Source organism: Coregonus clupeaformis, chromosome 29 (assembly GCF_020615455.1).
Source record: "Coregonus clupeaformis isolate EN_2021a chromosome 29, ASM2061545v1, whole genome shotgun sequence".
Taxonomy (NCBI): Eukaryota; Metazoa; Chordata; class Actinopteri; order Salmoniformes; family Salmonidae; genus Coregonus; species Coregonus clupeaformis.
Window position 1 is genome coordinate 9,499,454 of NC_059220.1, and position 16,704 is coordinate 9,516,157.

Sequence of the window (16,704 nt, forward strand, 5' to 3'; positions counted from 1 at the left end):
CGCTGTCATAGGAAGGGCTGCTGTGGACTGCCACTCCCCCTTGTGTGGGAGCCAATAACTGCAACTTTAACCTGTGAACAAATGTGAAGAAATGCCTAAAGTTTAAATGTGTTGTTTATATGTTTGTTTGTAGGCTACAGAGCAATATTTGTTCAGGCTTTATTTTCAGTTTTCCAAAGCTTATCATTCCAATTGTCGGATTCTGTACTCCAACCCCAGTCCTGTACTCACATATGCTCACTCGTCATTCATGTCTCTCAGTTTTCTCTCTGTGTGTAATAATATTGGAGATCTTGTCATTTAAAACTCTGTATTCCTGACCCATATTATTTTCTATTTCTTCTGATGATGTCATCTTGTGTGATCTAGATTCATTGTCAAATTCCCTTTCTGTACAGTAATATTTTTTTATATTGAGCACATCTTACGCACGCCTGCTAGACTTCTTAAACACTTGGACACCAAGTAATGCCAGTTGTTGAAAGCCATTGTCTCACACACCAGCAATCCTCAGATTTTAAAGTGCCTTTCTGTTGTAGTTCACCTGTTTCACATTCCGTCAATACTGCCGAAATTCCAATGCAGGTAAAACATATTTCTGTAATTGTTCACCCAACCTAATATGGATAGAACAAAGGCCTTCCTTTAATAAGAACATTGATATTTGTTTTTTGTTTGTTTTTTATATACTGTTTATACTGTAAAATATATTTATATGTGTGTATATGATCAAATAAATTGGGGATTATAGGATAAATTCTTTGCCTATTGATGTCTTCTGCATAACTTATTTTTCATGACGATACCATACTTCTACAGGAAATAAATGTGAGTAAAGGTGCTTGTAGTACAGAAAAACATGAGACTTGATACCTAATTTATTTACAGTCAATGCTTGATACACAATGGGTAGCATTAGCCACAATAGACAACTGACTTGGAGTGAGTTGGCCTGTTATGATAGGTTGATTGTGTAATCATGGCCCCCAGTCAGTTAGCTCCCAGTGTCCATACGAACACCACACCTGATTAACAGGTGTCAGGTTTTCAGCAGACGCAGGCATGAACCAGATCAATGTTGAGAGGCTGACGGAGTTAAATTGGAGAGGCAGCGATGTCATAAGGACAGTGGCGTTTCCTTTTGGTTTCATAGCCACTGTTTAAGCCTATGTTTGATTCTTACTAAACTTTCAGGAGCTGTTTTGAAGGAGATTATGGATTCTGAGAAACACCATCTCATCGAGGATGATACTACAACACACTCAATGACATTACTAGGGTATGTAGCCTATTTTATTTGCAACCTTTAAGGCCTATGTTAGGAAATGTTACTATTTAATGTTGCATTATCTTTCTTAATCTCAGTTAACAGCTGTTCAGTCCAAATTGCAGTAATCGATAAATGGACAGCTCCATTATCAGTTTATAGTTGATAGAATTATGTGTGGTTCTGTGTGAAAGAAATACAGCCTAGGCATGACATGTATACAAAGTGCTTAGTTATCATTAAATGTACCCAAGTTGCTGATTGTCATACATATTTGTATGTTTTGTCCCGAACTTTCTTGCTGTTTTTAATGCAAGAGAGTAAGATTTCCATTGTATTTATTATTACATGACCTACTGTATATGACAAATCAACTTGATCTTGGGACGTTTTCTCTCAGGCCATTCCCTGGGTCTGAGGAAGACAAATGTCCCAGTTCAACAGCAGAGACTGGAGACAGACCTGCTGCAGCTGACGGGTGGCAACCTGTTACTGCTACTGGTCACTGCCATGAGAACAACAGGGTTTCGTGGACAGAGAGTCGTGAGAAGCAGCTGGCCAAGAGGAAACTCATCATCGCCTCTGTTGTCAGCCTGGTCTTCATGGTTGGAGAGGTAGTCGGTAAGATTATGATAAATAATGACACACAGAGAAGATAATGGAGCCATATAACAGAAAGAGACTAATAGATTTTGTAGCTTTTCCTATTTACTGAAGTTGTAAAGTATTACATCTGGTGGATAAATTATATTTAGCCTCAGAACACTTTTCTGAAACGTGTGTGCGTGTGTATTTCATTTTCTCTATTCCAACAGGTGGCTACGCGGCACACAGTCTGGCTATCATGACCGACGCAGCTCATCTCCTCACAGACTTCGGTAGCATCATGGTCAGCCTCTTCTCTCTATGGGTCTCCTCCAGACCTCCCACCAAAGCGATGAACTTTGGCTGGCATCGCTCAGGTTGGTTTGACTTTATAAGAACTCAGACTGGCACCATTTGTCAATATGCCTTGTGTTAATCAGGTGAACTTTCCTGAGCATGTTTCAGTGAGCTTCAGTACATTCAGAAGATACACACTCTGTGTGTATTTGGATAGGGAAGCAAATAAATCATCCTTTGTATTTGAACAGCAGCCTATTTATTCAGTGTGAGAGAGTTTACTCATGTAGATTTTGATGCGGTTTTTGTACAGGGGGTGTGAATAGTGAGTAAATTAATTGACACCTTAAGTAAACGTTTCTCTAATTTCCTGGGAACATCAATGCGTCAACATTGATATGACCAGATATCATTCCCAATAAGTCCTTCATGGTCACGTGTGTTCTGAAAGTGGTCATTGTGATTAAAAGACACTATGGAAGTTAAATTGCTAATTGTGTACTTCCAATGTGGCTTGAATGTTGGCTGTATCACGTATAAATGATATAATATCAATCCACTTCTTATTGTCCCTATAATGTTCTGCAGAAATCCTGGGTGCCTGTCTGTCAGTGCTGTCCATCTGGGCTGTGGCAGGAGTGCTGGTGTTCATCGCTATCCAGAGGATCCTTAACGATGACTATGAGATCCACAGCCAGATCATGCTCATTACCTCTGGCTGTGCTGTGGGGGTCAATGTCTTGTGAGTAAAGCTTTATTTGTCAATATTTTAATTTTACATTTTTTGGCATTCGTGATTGGTTGTGAAGGTGTGAGAGACATAGACTAGTCCCAGATCTGTTTGTGCTCTCTTGCCCACTACTATGGTAATTGCCAAACTATAGGACTTGTCAATACAGCATGAACAGATCTGGATGAGACCTGGTCAATTGTAGGTAATTGGCTGCTCTTCTAACAATAGGCTTTGTTTGTTTGTTTGTGAAGAATGGCCCTAATCCTCCATCAGTCCAGTCACGGCCCCTCCTACCACCGACCCCATGACGATACAGTCAACCTATCACACGGCCACTCTCACGGACTCCCTGGTGGCCATGGCAACACCAGCGTGAGAGCAGCTTTTATCCATGTAGTAGGGGACCTGTTGCAGAGTCTGGGGGTACTGCTGGCTGCTACCATTATACACTTCTGGGTCAGTGATGCTGTCAACTTGACTTGCCTTATTCCTTTTAGCTCATAGTGGAGCAAAATGCCTTAGCGGTTATTCTTCAGCAAACCCTGCCATCAACAGACAAACGGTAGGATGAGATATTCATGCAGCAGAATACGATAACCATACTTACTGTAGGCTATACCTGCAACTCTGGCTAAGATTTAGAGGAAAACAACAGCCAATTTGAATGTGTCATCTCTTTTATACCCAACAGCCTGAGTATAAAATAGCAGATCCCATTTGTACCTTCATGTTCTCTGTGTTTGTGCTGGGAACAACTGTCACTATCCTGAAGGACATCTTCAGGATACTCATGGAAGGTGAGTACACAGGTTATCATCCAAACCTTGAAGTAAATACTGTTGCCTATGTATCTATCATTCTGGCTATGGACCTTGAAAATGTGTAACGAAGTTAAACAAAATAAATCCTTAAAGGCTACATCATTAAAGGTTATTGCATGTAATAGTTTCACTGTATAGAATGTTATCATATGCCTCCTTAGTGTTTTTTTTCTGTGTGACTTTATACAGGGGTTCCTAAAGGTATCGACTTCAACACTGTGAGAGAAATGCTGCTGTCGCTGAGAGGAGTCAAGGCCACACACAACCTCCACATGTGGGCCCTCACCTTGAGCCAGTCACAGCTCTCTGTACATGTGGCTATAGGTACGCACATGCCTACACGGACTAACACTACAATACTGTGTCTGAACAACATTCGGACAAGCACGCACACACACACACACACCCATCTGAATATTCTGTCAGTTGTCAATCAGGAACACGTCAGTATTGGTGGTTTGTCTTTTGCATTGATGTGACTAAATATCTCACCAAAAATAATAGAATCCAATTTTGTTCTGAAGAGGAAGATGCCAGTCCCCAGCTGGTACTCATGGAGGCCACCAAGCTGCTGCAGTCAGAGTTTGGTTTCTCCAGCATCACCATCCAGGTAGAGCAGTATTCAGTAGAGATGGTCTACTGCATGCAGTGCCAGGACCCCACGGACTGACACCACTACCACCATGGGGGTTGAGACTGAACTATAGGGACCACTATGGGAGATTGACTGACTGAATCCATGATGGGGTTATTTGAGAACCCTGTACTAAATCTAGCATGTGCTGGCTAGCTACTCAATTGAGATTTATGTTAAGTTTGTCATGACAGACCACTATGGGGCCAAAGACTCTGCGGACGAGAGGGCCTTCTCTATCCTATGAGAGTGAAGAGTTCTTCAAAGCCAATGTCTGTACTGTATGCCTGTTACAGTATGCTGTGCGAGGTCACACAACTTTATTTCAACAGGGTGTACTGTACATTATACACCAGGAACATGAGGTGCTATCACTTCATGTTCCTCATATAGCACTTCTGTGGGAAAGCTCCTGTTTCGATCAATATTGGTTTTTCTAGTAAGATAACAGACAGATAGACAAGGTCAACAGAAAGTATCGTTGTCACAAATAATTAACATGTAACACAAGGAATGTTTTATGTAAAATATCTGATCATATTAAATAATTACATGTATCATATTTATTTAGTTTATGTTATATAACAGGTGTTGAATATTAACATAAATACTGAAACATTTCAATCTCAAACATTGTTTTTTTAAGCTCAACTCAGAGGCTTACGCTGAGAGCCGAAAGCAGCTCTAAGTTGAAAGTTTTCCTAAATGCTCTTCAGTTTGTAGACCTTTCAGTTTGTAGACCTTTCAGTTGGTAGACCTTTCAGTTGGTAGACCTTTCAGTTGGTAGACCGATCAGTTTGTAGACCTTTCAGTTTGTAGACCTTTCAGTTGGTAGACCTTTCAGTTGGTAGACCTTTCAGTTGGTAGACCTTTCAGTTGGTAGACCGATCAGTTTGTAGACCTTTCAGTTTGTAGACCTTTCAGTTGGTAGACCTTTCAGTTGGTAGACCTTTCAGTTGGTAGACCTTTCAGTTGGTAGACCTTTCAGTTGGTAGACCTTTCAGTTGGTAGACCTTTCAGTTGGTAGACCTTTCAGTTGGTAGACCTTTCAGTTGGTAGACCTTTCAGTTGGTAGACCGTTCAGTTGCCTTATTTCCCTCTACATTCTTACTGATTTACTACCAAGGTGAGACCGTGGTGATTTTGTGGGACTTCACCGAGAGGGTGAGATTCAATCCAAGGCATTTAAAAGACCAGCACACTGGAAAGCCGACAATTCGGCTTTGAAAGGAAATTTCCATGACGTCCGCGGAGATCACATTCACTGTAGACATTGCGCATGTAGACATCAAGCATGAATTACCTTTAAAAGTCAAGAGCCATGCACTGCTCTATAACGTTCCTTGAATCCAGGACTTGGCTGTTCAGGCTCTGAGTAATGTGTTATGCCTGGGGAACAGGCGCAGGGCGTTCTGTGTTCTCACCTCCATCACCGTCTCCAAGGGAACCCCTTTTATCCTACTGATGCACTCAGCACAGACACAGATGTTCTTCGACTCATTTCTCACCTACAGTATGTTTAAGACACAAATCAGAGAGAAGAGTAGTGTTAGTAATACCATCTCTATAAAATATTCTTAGATGTATAAATCACTTTCCAAAATTATTTGATCTACGACCACTTTCAAACCAGGATAAAGTCAATTGTTTATGGATTTCAATCTATGCTGTTGCTTTGTTTTTCTCTGACGGTGTGTTGGACTTTGTTTTTCTCTGACGGTGTGTTGGACTTTGTTTTTATTGTGTGTCAATAAATAAATGAACACGTAAACACCCCTACCTGTTTCTCTGGCCCCAAGGCAGGTAAAGCAGTTTCTAGACACATGCTCTCCAACGGCAGCTGTTTCACTAGCTTCTGCTTCTTGTGGGAAAACCCATTCAAAAAAGAAAGAGAGATATAGGCCTAAGTTATAATCAGCACATCAAGTGACGGACAGTACAAGCCTCACTAAAATATACACTTCATCTGTTCAGATCAAATGCATCAAACAGTTATTATTTTTTAAACAATAAGTGAACAAGTGCTGTAGTGTTAGAACTACTCGGTGTGAGAAAACAAATCAAATCACCATGTATTTAAAGTTTACTTAACAGAAGCCTCGATACAGGAAATCATAACAATTCATCATTTTTGAAAAAGAAAACAGTGTGCATTATGCTCTGAATACATTGCTGGTGTAAAGTACAATACTAGTTCCCTTTTGAAGGGAACAATAGTGTTCTCTATCAGTCATTCAACAAGGCATTGTTATTTACCTGCTTCTCACTATAGATGGAGGAATGGAGAAGTACTCAGCTCTCACGCCCTCCATGGCAACCGTCAATGACACTCCGAGCAATTTCAGTGTCATTTACTAGAATACAATATGTAAACATTATTGAAGTGACTAGTGTTCCATTATTAAAGTGACCAGTGATTCCATGTCTGCAGCAGCATCTAAGGTGCAGGGTTGAGTAACCAGGTGGTAGCCAGCTAGTGACAGTGACTAAGTTCAGGGCAGGGTACTGGGTGGAGGCCGGCTAGTGATGGCTATTTAACAGTCTGATGGACTTGAGATAGAAGCCGTGGCTCGGGTTATTGATGTCCTTGATGACCTTCCTGTGAGATCGGGTGCTGTAGGTGTCCTGGAGGGCAGACAGTGCCCCCGGTGATGCGTTGGGCAGACCGCACCACCCTCTGGAGAGCCCTGCAGTTGCGGGTGGTGCAGTTGCCGTACCAGGCGGTGATACAGCCCGACAGGATGCTCTCAATTGTACATTTGTAAAAGTTTGTGAGGGTCTTAATGGCCAAGCCGAATTCTTCAGCATCTGGAGGTTGAAGAGATGCTGTCTGTGTGGGTGGACCATTTCAGATTGTCAATGATGTGTACACCGAGGAACCTGAAGCTTTTCACCTTCTCCACTGTCGTCCCGTCGATGTGGATGGGGGCATGCTCCCTCTGCTGTCTCCTGAAGTCCATGATCAGCTCCTTCGTTTTGTTGACGTTCAGGGAGAGGTTATTTTTCTGGCACCACTCCGCAAGGGCCCTCACCTCTTCCCTGTAGGCTCTCGTCATTGTTGGTAATCGGGCCTACTACTGTTGTGTCGTCTGCAAACCTGATGATTGAGTTAATCCCATGCAGTTGTGGGTGAACAGGGAGTACAGGAGGGGGCTGAGCACGCACTCTTGTGGGGCCCCTGTGTTGAGGATCAGCGTAGTGGAGGTGTTGTTTCCTACTTTCACCACCTGGGGGCGGCCCGTCAGGATGTCCAGGACCCAGTTGCACAGGGTGGGGTTCAGACCCAGGGCGCCGAGCTTAATGATGAGCTTGGAGGGTACTATAGTGTTGAAGGCTGGGCTGTAGTCAATAAATAGCATTCTTACATAGGTATTCCTCTTGTCCACCTGTGATAACCGCTACCAGCCCGGACACCTGCTCAAACACAAATAGGAGAATTGCACGACGATAGACAAAGGTTCCTGGGGCTACAGGAGAAACGCCCAGCTCAAAGACTACTTCACCATCAAGCAGCTTGTGGTGGTCAGTTTCAAATGGTTCTGATAGCACTTTGTTTTACGGTAACCAGGAGATACCGAACAGTTACTAACACCACAAAACTTCATCCACTACCATAACAAAAAGTAGCTGAATCAGTCCTAATCATGTGTGTATATGATTTTGTTATAACTCATAAACAGCATAATTTTACGGTAAAGTGCAGTCAAAGTCTAAAGTATTTTCACCTGTTTTTGAAATCACTGCTGGTCCCGTGTGTTTCTTGTATAGCACTTTAAAACTGTGTTCTTTCTTCTCTCCTAGACTGAATAATTGTAGGGATATAATCTATTAGGAAAGTATTCACACCCATTTACTTTTTCCACGTTTTGTTACGTTACAGCCTTATTCTAAAATGGATTTAAAAACAAAAAAAAATCCTCATGAATCTACACACAATACCCCATAATGACAAAGAGAAAACTGGTTTTTAGAAATGTTTGCAAATTTATATATACCTTATTTACATAAGTATTCAGACCCTTTGCTATGAGACTCGAAATTGAGCTCAGGTGCATCCTGTTTCCATTGATCATCCTTGAGATGTTTCTACAACTTTATTGGAGTCCATCTGTGGTAAATTCAATTGATTGGACATGATTTGGAAAGGCACACACCTGTCTATATAAGGTCCCACAGTTGACAGTGCATGTCAGAGCAAATACCCAGCCATGAGGTCGAAGGAATTGTCTGTAGAGCTCTGAGACAGGATTGTGTCGAGGCACAGATCTGGGGAAGGGTAGAAAAACATTTCTGCAGCATTGAAGGTCCCCAAGAACACAGTGGCCTCCATCATTCTTAAATGGAAAAAGTTTGGAACCACCAAGACTCTTCCTAGAGCTGGCCGCCCTGCCAAACTGAGCAATCGGGGGAGAAGGGCCTTGGTCAGGGAGGTGACCAAGAACCTGATGGTCACTCTGACAGAGCTCCAGGGTTCCTCTGTGGAGATGGGCGAACCTTCCAGAAGGACAACCATCTCTGCAGCACTCCACCAATCAGGCCTTTACGGTAGAGTGGCAAGACGGAAGCCACTCCTCAGTTAAAGGCACATGACAGGCTGCTTGGAGTTTGCCAAAAGGCACCTAAAGACTCTCAGACCATGAGAAACAAGATTCTCTGGTCTGATGAAACCAAGATTGAACTCTTTGGCCTGAATGCCAAGCGTCACGTCTGGAGGAAACCTGGCACCATCCCTAAGGTGAAGCATGGTGGTGGCAGCATCATGCTGTGGGGATGTTTTTCAGCAGCAGGGACTGGGAGACTCCCACATTATAATTGTTGTAATGAAAAGGCTTCACTGTATCGTTGTTTCCATGTGCCCTAGAGAAACAAACAAGTGAGTGCAGATTCGTTAGCGTCATGGTTGAACCATTACTACGGCGAAAACTGCTTTTCTTCCATACCAACCAGGTCAAAAGATCTGACCAATATTACCGGCACAACATTTGTATCTTCCTCTATAGCCTATCGCCGGGACCGCATTTTACATTAATAAACCATGTAGTGGGCCTTTCAAAAACTACGTGCCCATCGTTAACCATTTGTTTACGCTTTGTTCAGACATGTATATCCAAACATTTAGGGGTACAGAAAGAAAGGAAAAGGTTTAGCTTCCTCAGGAGATCAATGATCATAGCAATAAATGAATGACAGCTCTATTGCATGTCATCGTCACAAACCTGACTTTTTAAAGTGACAGTGTACAATTTTCAATGTAATGAACCTCAGTAGGTAAACAGTGCTTTTACACAATTTACAGTGTTACATATTAGTTTCTAGGGCACACCGTGCTTCAAAAGTAGCTAGAATTCATACAGGCCCAATATAGGCTGTATCTCAATCAATTAAACTAATCTTATTTTCTGGTGCTCCTAACTTTCATGTGGTTCTCCCAAATTTTTAAAGATGTTTTATTTATTTAAAGCCCTACCTGCACTCCAGATCGCCAGATCAGTATTTAAATGGCATGGGTATACTTGTCTATAAAACATCCATTTGTTTATATAGTCGTGACAAAGTATATATTTCCCTTAGATGTGCTCAATCTAAACAGTGTACCAAATTATTCAACTCAGTTTCTCCTTCAAGTATCATCTAGCAATGCGCCCTGTGTGTCTGTGGGAAAGGGCCTTTGTTCCCTTAGCAATGTACTCTGCACTTGCTCTGGGCAGAGATTAACTGGAAATTGAATTCTGTGAGATAGACTCCTAAATTGATACTGCAGTTTGTTTAGGCATTTTTTTTTACAGTTAGCTAGCTAACTACTTCACATGCTGATATTGACATTGGTATTTTTGTGTGTAGCTACGTTTGCTCGCTAGCTACCTAGGATTTTATCAGATTACTTTTTTTATTTTCTGTTTTCTGCATTGTGACGGACCTTCACAGCAACTTGACAAATATTATAGTAATAAGAGGTATATGGATGAAGGTCATGCTTAGGCGAATAAACTATAAAGGGAACTAAATGGTTACACTTTTTTGGTTATTTCATGAAATGTTGTTTTGAGAAAAGGGGCATTTTTTAGAAATTCTTTAGTAAGTAATACTTAAAAACTAAGTCTTAGTTGTCTTATTTTAATTATTGAAATACAATAGGGGGGGGGGGTGGAATGGTGTTGGCCATGTCACCATTAATATCCGCACTATGAGGAGATTTGATGTAAAGTCCCTCTTTTGAAATATCTCCCAAAGTTGTGATGACAGGGAAAGTGTTGGGGAAATAATTAGGTGAGATCTTGTATTCTTTATATGAATAACGGGGGGCAGTTACCCAGGGGGCTAGTTACCCCCTAGTACCCTACATCTGGATTGGAGTGCCCTCTAAGCTCATCACTAAGCTAAGGATCCTGGGACTAAACACCTCCCTCTGCAACTGGATCCTGGACTTCCTGACGGGCCGCCCCCAGGTGGTAAGGGTAGGTAACAACACATCTGCCACACTGATCCTCAACACGGGGGCCCCTCAGGGGTGCGTGCTCAGTCCCTTCATGTACTCTCTGTTCACCCATGACTGCATGGCCAGGCACGACTCCAACACCATCATTAAGTTTGCCGACGACACAACAGTGGTAGGCCTGATCACCGACAACGATGAGACAGCCTATAGGGAGGAGGTCAGAGAGCTGGCCGTGTGGTGCCAGGACAACAACCTCTCTCTCGACGTGACCAAGACAAAGGAGATGATTGTGGACTACAGGAAAAAAAAGAGGACTGAGCACGCCCCCATTCTCATCGACGGGGCTGTAGTGGAACAGGTTGAGAGCTTCAAGTTCCTTGGTGTCCACATCACCACATCACCAACGAACTATCATGGTCCAAACACACCAAGACAGTCGTGAAGAGGGCACGACAAAGCCTATTCCCCCTCAGGAGACTGAAAAGATTTGGCATGGGGCCTCAGATCCTCAAAAAAATCTACAGCTGCACCATCGAGAGCATCCTGACTGGTTGCATCACCGCCTGGTATGGCAACTGCTTGGCCTCCGACCGCAAGGCACTACACTGGGGCCAAGCTTCCTGCCATCCAGGACCTCTATACCAGGCGGTGTCAGAGGAAGGCCCTCAAAATTGTAAAAGACTCCAGCCACCCTAGTCATAGACTGTTCTCTCAGCTACCGCACGGCAAGCGGTACCGGAGTGCCAAGTCTAGGTCCAAAAGACTTCTCAACAGCTTCTACCCCCAAGCCATAAGACTCCTGAACAGCTAATCATGGCTACCCGGACTATTTGCACTGCCCCCCCACCCCATCCTTTTTACGCTGCTGCTACTCTGTTAATTATTTATGCATAGTCACTTTAACTCTACCCACATGTACATATTACCTCAACTAGCCGGTGCCCCCGCACATTGACTCTGCAACGGTACCCCCCTGTATATATAGCCTCCCTACTGTTATTTAATTTGACTTCTGCTCTTTTTTTTCTCAACACTTTTTTTGTTGTTGTTTTATTTTTACTTTTTTTGTTAAAAATAAATGCACTGTTGGTTAAGGGCTGTAAGTAAGCATTTCACTGTGATGTCTGCACCTGTTGTATTCGGCGCATGTGACCAATAACATTTGATTTGATTTGATTTGATACGTTGTCAATTTTGTGGTATGAATTTACAAATTACATAAATAAAATAACTTCCAATTTCATTTCACTATCATTTAACTGTTATAAAATATTTTGTCCAACATAATTATATCCTTAACCGCCATATGGGCATGTAAAACTGTAATGACACATAATCTTTGTTCTCATCTGAAACGGACTATCATCTGATCTGTCAAATGCTTGGCCGATCAGCGGTACGCGAGTCCCCTCTGCTGCCTGGCTGCAGCCAACCAGTGACATGCCGGAAGATTTCAACGAACGGGATTCAATCGTGTGAACGTTTGACAGACAATAAGCGCGTGCAGCTATAGAGGAAGGAGGCGAATATTGAGTGTATTGCTCTTTGACTGTAAACTCAACCTTGAAAGGATGCAATAAGATTAAAGCTACAGTGAATCAAGCACACATAATTCCAATGCACGGGTCGTATATTCCGATGTTTTTTTTTTATTGGGGAAGTCTACATGCGCGTAATTTAAAAGGTCAGTCGTTTGTTAATTTATATTTTAATAGCAAACCCGATTATTTATATATTCTAAACAAACATTAGAAGCCTTCATATTTGTCCAGTCAGTGTGAGCATTGCAACATGTATGTCTACCCCCTATCTGTAAATGCAGGCGTTTGCGCCTTGTGGAGAGATGGGAGGTTCTCTGGATTGTTCCGCAAATGTTCCATGACGTGAAAATAAGGGGTTCGCAAGGGTTTCTCATATTCTATCTATCAATTTCTCAGGATATGATAGCCCAGTTCCACAAGATAGTGCACATTACTAATATAGGTTAGACTGGTAATATCTGTTCTTTATCTCTTGTCACCAAGGTGTGGGAAGAGAGAGAAGTATGACATTTTTTTCCAGCCAGGATGCCAAGACAGGAAAACGAGCCATCTTGGAATGTAAGGTGCAATTTCATGTGGTTCTCTCTGATCAAGCCATATCTTGGAAGAGGACATACAGATTCATTCTTAGAAAAAAATGTTTCTTTGGGCATGTTTCTGTTGAAGCACCCTTATGGTTCTATATAGAAGCCACAAAGAACCATTTTAGAAGCCTTTTTATCCAGAGAAGGTTCCAAATAACCCATTTAGAAGCCCTTAGGATGAAAAGGGTTCCATATACCTGTACCTGGAGAATATATCCTCAGTGCCAGGCTGATAGAGCTCTCTTGCCAACTCCTACGGGCGTGCGACAGGCAACAGATCACAAACAACCTGGCACCCAGGCTAGGAGAATAGAGTCAAGATGAAGAACCTTAGCAGAGATGAGCATTCGTTGCCATGGGAACTCTGAAGAATTATCCCTCATCCTTGTGAGAATCACACTGATAATAGCCTAGTGCAACAGCTGAACATGGTTGCACACAATGAAACCAATAAAGCTTGATAGATTCGCCTTTATGTCCAGTTTTCATAATAATCTGTTTAATTTTAAATAGATATTATGTTAATCACAAACAATCGCATTCAGAGTTATGTAGAGAAACACTTTTAAAAATGAGATTTGAGGAAAATACGGTAAAAGTCAATAAGTAACACCTAATGTATGTTATGATGATGTGTTATGTCTGATGTATGTTATGATGTCTGATGTATGTTATGATGTCTGATGTATGTTATGATGTCTGTTGTATGTTATGATGTGTTATGTCTGTTGTATGTTATGATGTGTTATGTCTGATGGATGTTATGATGTGTTATGTCTGATGTATGTTATGATGTCTGATGTATGTTATGATGTCTGATGTGTTATGATGTCTGATGTATGTTATGATGTGTTGTATGTTATGATGTCTGATGTATGTTTTGATGTGTTATGATGTCTGATGTATGTTATGATGTCTGATGTATGTTTTGATGTGTTATGATGTCTGATGTATGTTATGATGTGTTATGATGTCTGATGTGTTATGTTGTCTGATGGATGTTATGATGTCTGAGGTATGTTATGATGTCTGATATATGTTATGATGTGTTATGTTGTCTGATGGATGTTATGATGTCTAAGGTATGTTATGATGTCTGATATATGTTATGATGTGTTATGATGTCTGATGGATGTTATGATGTCTGATATATGTTATGATGCCTGATGTATGTTATGATGCCTGATGTATGTTATGATGTGTTATTTGGTATTTTATTAGGATCCCCATTAGCTGTTGCAGAAGCTATTCTTCCTGGGGTCCACACAAAACATGAAACATTACATAATACAGAACATTAACAGACAAGAACAGCTCAAGGACAGAACTACATAAAACATGTTTTAAAGACCCCTGGTGGCATGTCTGGTGGGGTAAGTTATGATGTCTGATAAATGTTATGATGTGTAATGATGTCTGATGTATGTTATGATGTCTGTTGTATGTTATGATAGGCTGCTGTTACTACAACACAGAGGGGTCGTTTCATTCATAAATGAGAATACCCCCCCCTTCTCTCTGTCTCTCGTTCTGTCTCCCCCCCCTCTCTGCCCCCCTTCTCTCTGTCTCTCGTTCTGTCTCCCCCCTTCTCTCTGTCTCTCGTTCTGTCTCCCCCCCTACATTTGTTTAGGATTTGATCCGGTCAGCAGAGCTGTGTGGGTGTGAGAGCATTTGGGTGGCTGTGGGTGGGTGTGTGAGCATGTGGTGTGTGGTTTGTGAGCGTGTGGGTGTGGTGTGTGGGTGTGTGAGCTTGTGGGTGTGGTGTGTGTGGGTGTGTTGTGTAAGCGTGTGGGTGTGGTGTGTGGTTTGTGAGCGTGTGTGTGTGGGTGTGTGAGCTTGTGGGTGTGGTGTGTGAGCGTGTGGGTGTGTTGTGTAAGCGTGTGGGTGTGTGAGCGTGTGGGTGTGTTGTGTGGGTGTGTGAGCGTGTGGGTGTGTTGTGTGGGTGTGTGAGCGTGTGTGTGGGTGTGTGAGCGTGTGGTGTGTGGTTTGTGAGCGTGTGGGTGTGTGTGTGGGTGTGTGAGCTTGTGGGTGTGGTGTGTGAGCGTGTGGGTGTGTTGTGTAAGCGTGTGGGTGTGTTGTGTGGGTGTGTGAGCGTGTGGTGTGTGGTTTGTGAGCCTAGGGGTGTGTGTGTGGGTGTGTGAGCTTGTGGGTGTGGTGTGTGAGCGTGTGGGGTGTGTTGTGTAAGCGTGTGGGTGTGTAAGCATGTGGGTGTGTTGTGTAAGCGTGTGGGTGTGTGAGCGTGTGGGTGTGTTGTGTGGGTGTGTGAGCATGTGTGTGTGGGTGTGGTGTGTGGTGGGTGTGTGCGCTTGTGGGTGTGGTGTGTGGGTGTGTTGTGTGAGCGTGTGGGTGTGTTGTGTAAGCGTGTGGGTGTGTGAGCATGTGGGTGGGTTGTGTAAGCGTGTGGGTGTGTGAGCGTGTGGGTGTGGGTGTGTGAGCATGTGTGTGTGGGTGTGGTGTGTGGTGGGTGTGTGCGCAGAGCACAGCTCAGATACTGGGAATGCCAAGCAGTGTGTGTGGAACATCCAAGGGAACAGAACACGGTTACGTTCCAAATGGCACCATATTCCCTATATTGGCCCTGGTCAAAAGTAGTGCACTATATAGGGAGCAGGGTGTCATTTGGGACGGAGCATTATATTTATAGACTGGTGACTTGACCTTCACTGCACATTGAGTATCAGCCATTTTAGTGCCGGTCCTCCAGATAGTGAATACAGACAGGCAGCATAATGAATCTCTGCTGCAATGCAATACACTCATATATTTAGTCTGTATTGTTGTTACTATTATTATTATTATTATTATTATTATTATTATTGTTGTTATTACTATCCCCATCTGTAATAGTAATAGATTTACTAAAGAAGTCCCATATCTATCAGAGCTTTTTCATCTTGATATGTTGCATTTTGATTCATTACATTTAGGTATAGTTTTGTGGCTATGTTAAGAGGAATTGAAATGCAAACACTGCAGGCCTAATATATGTACAGAATTTTAAAGCTAGAATTCTTAGTTGCTATATCAATTTTTTGACTTATAAATGTAATGACATATACCCATTGATTCTTAAAGAATATAACTTATACATTACTTATAAGCTTAGTTCAACTGTCATACCCTGTCAGAACCCCAAATATAAGCTTGTTTTACTCCAATGTTAGTAAAAAAAGTAAACAAACACTGTATGGCCTCAAAACATGGTTAAGACTATCATTTTGATATCATTGATGGTAACTCCTTGCATCCACAGCTCTGTCTATGAATTTGACAGTGTTTACATTTCTCCAGGCCCATTCAGCTTTTTACCAAAACAGAGGCGGGGTGACCTCTTTTTTTTATTGTTTCAACTAAAGATTCTAGTTTTAAAGTTTACTATGATGTATATAAATAAGTCAATGTGTTTTATTTTCATAAAAAGCTGTTACAGAAACTGAGTAAGCAAACGTTTGTTGTGCTGTGTAGGTTTTATATTACAAATAAGCCTCTCCTAAAATGTCCTTAACTGCAGTACATAGCTGGTGCAAACCCCCTACCAAGGACTCCTATTCATAGCAGCATCCAGTTGTTCTCACCCAATAGCACTTACTGAAACTGAAGAGGGGGGTCACAGCAGGTCAGGTATTTATAGTTGTGATAATTGTATTGTATTAAAAGGGTAAAGATTCACACAAATGACGGAGGTGCACATTGCATCCATACAATTAAGTAACACGTGATGATTTTGATGAACGCTACTTTGGTGATGTTAATACAGTAGTTCAAGTAGATCAAATTAATTTTTTAAGTAGAAGATACCACTTCTT

At 42.0% G+C, this 16,704-nt stretch overlaps 1 protein-coding gene across 1 annotated transcript; it reads left to right on the plus strand.

Annotated features, from left to right (window-relative positions):
* Nucleotides 1-1,044: 1,044 nt before the first annotated feature.
* Nucleotides 1,045-6,086, plus strand: LOC121544290 (zinc transporter 2-like). Its single transcript, XM_041854199.2, has 8 exons — nucleotides 1,045-1,279; nucleotides 1,668-1,888; nucleotides 2,083-2,229; nucleotides 2,738-2,891; nucleotides 3,134-3,338; nucleotides 3,574-3,679; nucleotides 3,893-4,027; nucleotides 4,228-6,086. Exons 1-8 carry the CDS (start codon nucleotides 1,215-1,217, stop codon nucleotides 4,371-4,373), a joined length of 1,179 nt encoding a protein of 392 aa, XP_041710133.2. The 5' UTR covers nucleotides 1,045-1,214; the 3' UTR covers nucleotides 4,374-6,086.
* Nucleotides 6,087-16,704: the final 10,618 nt, after the last annotated feature.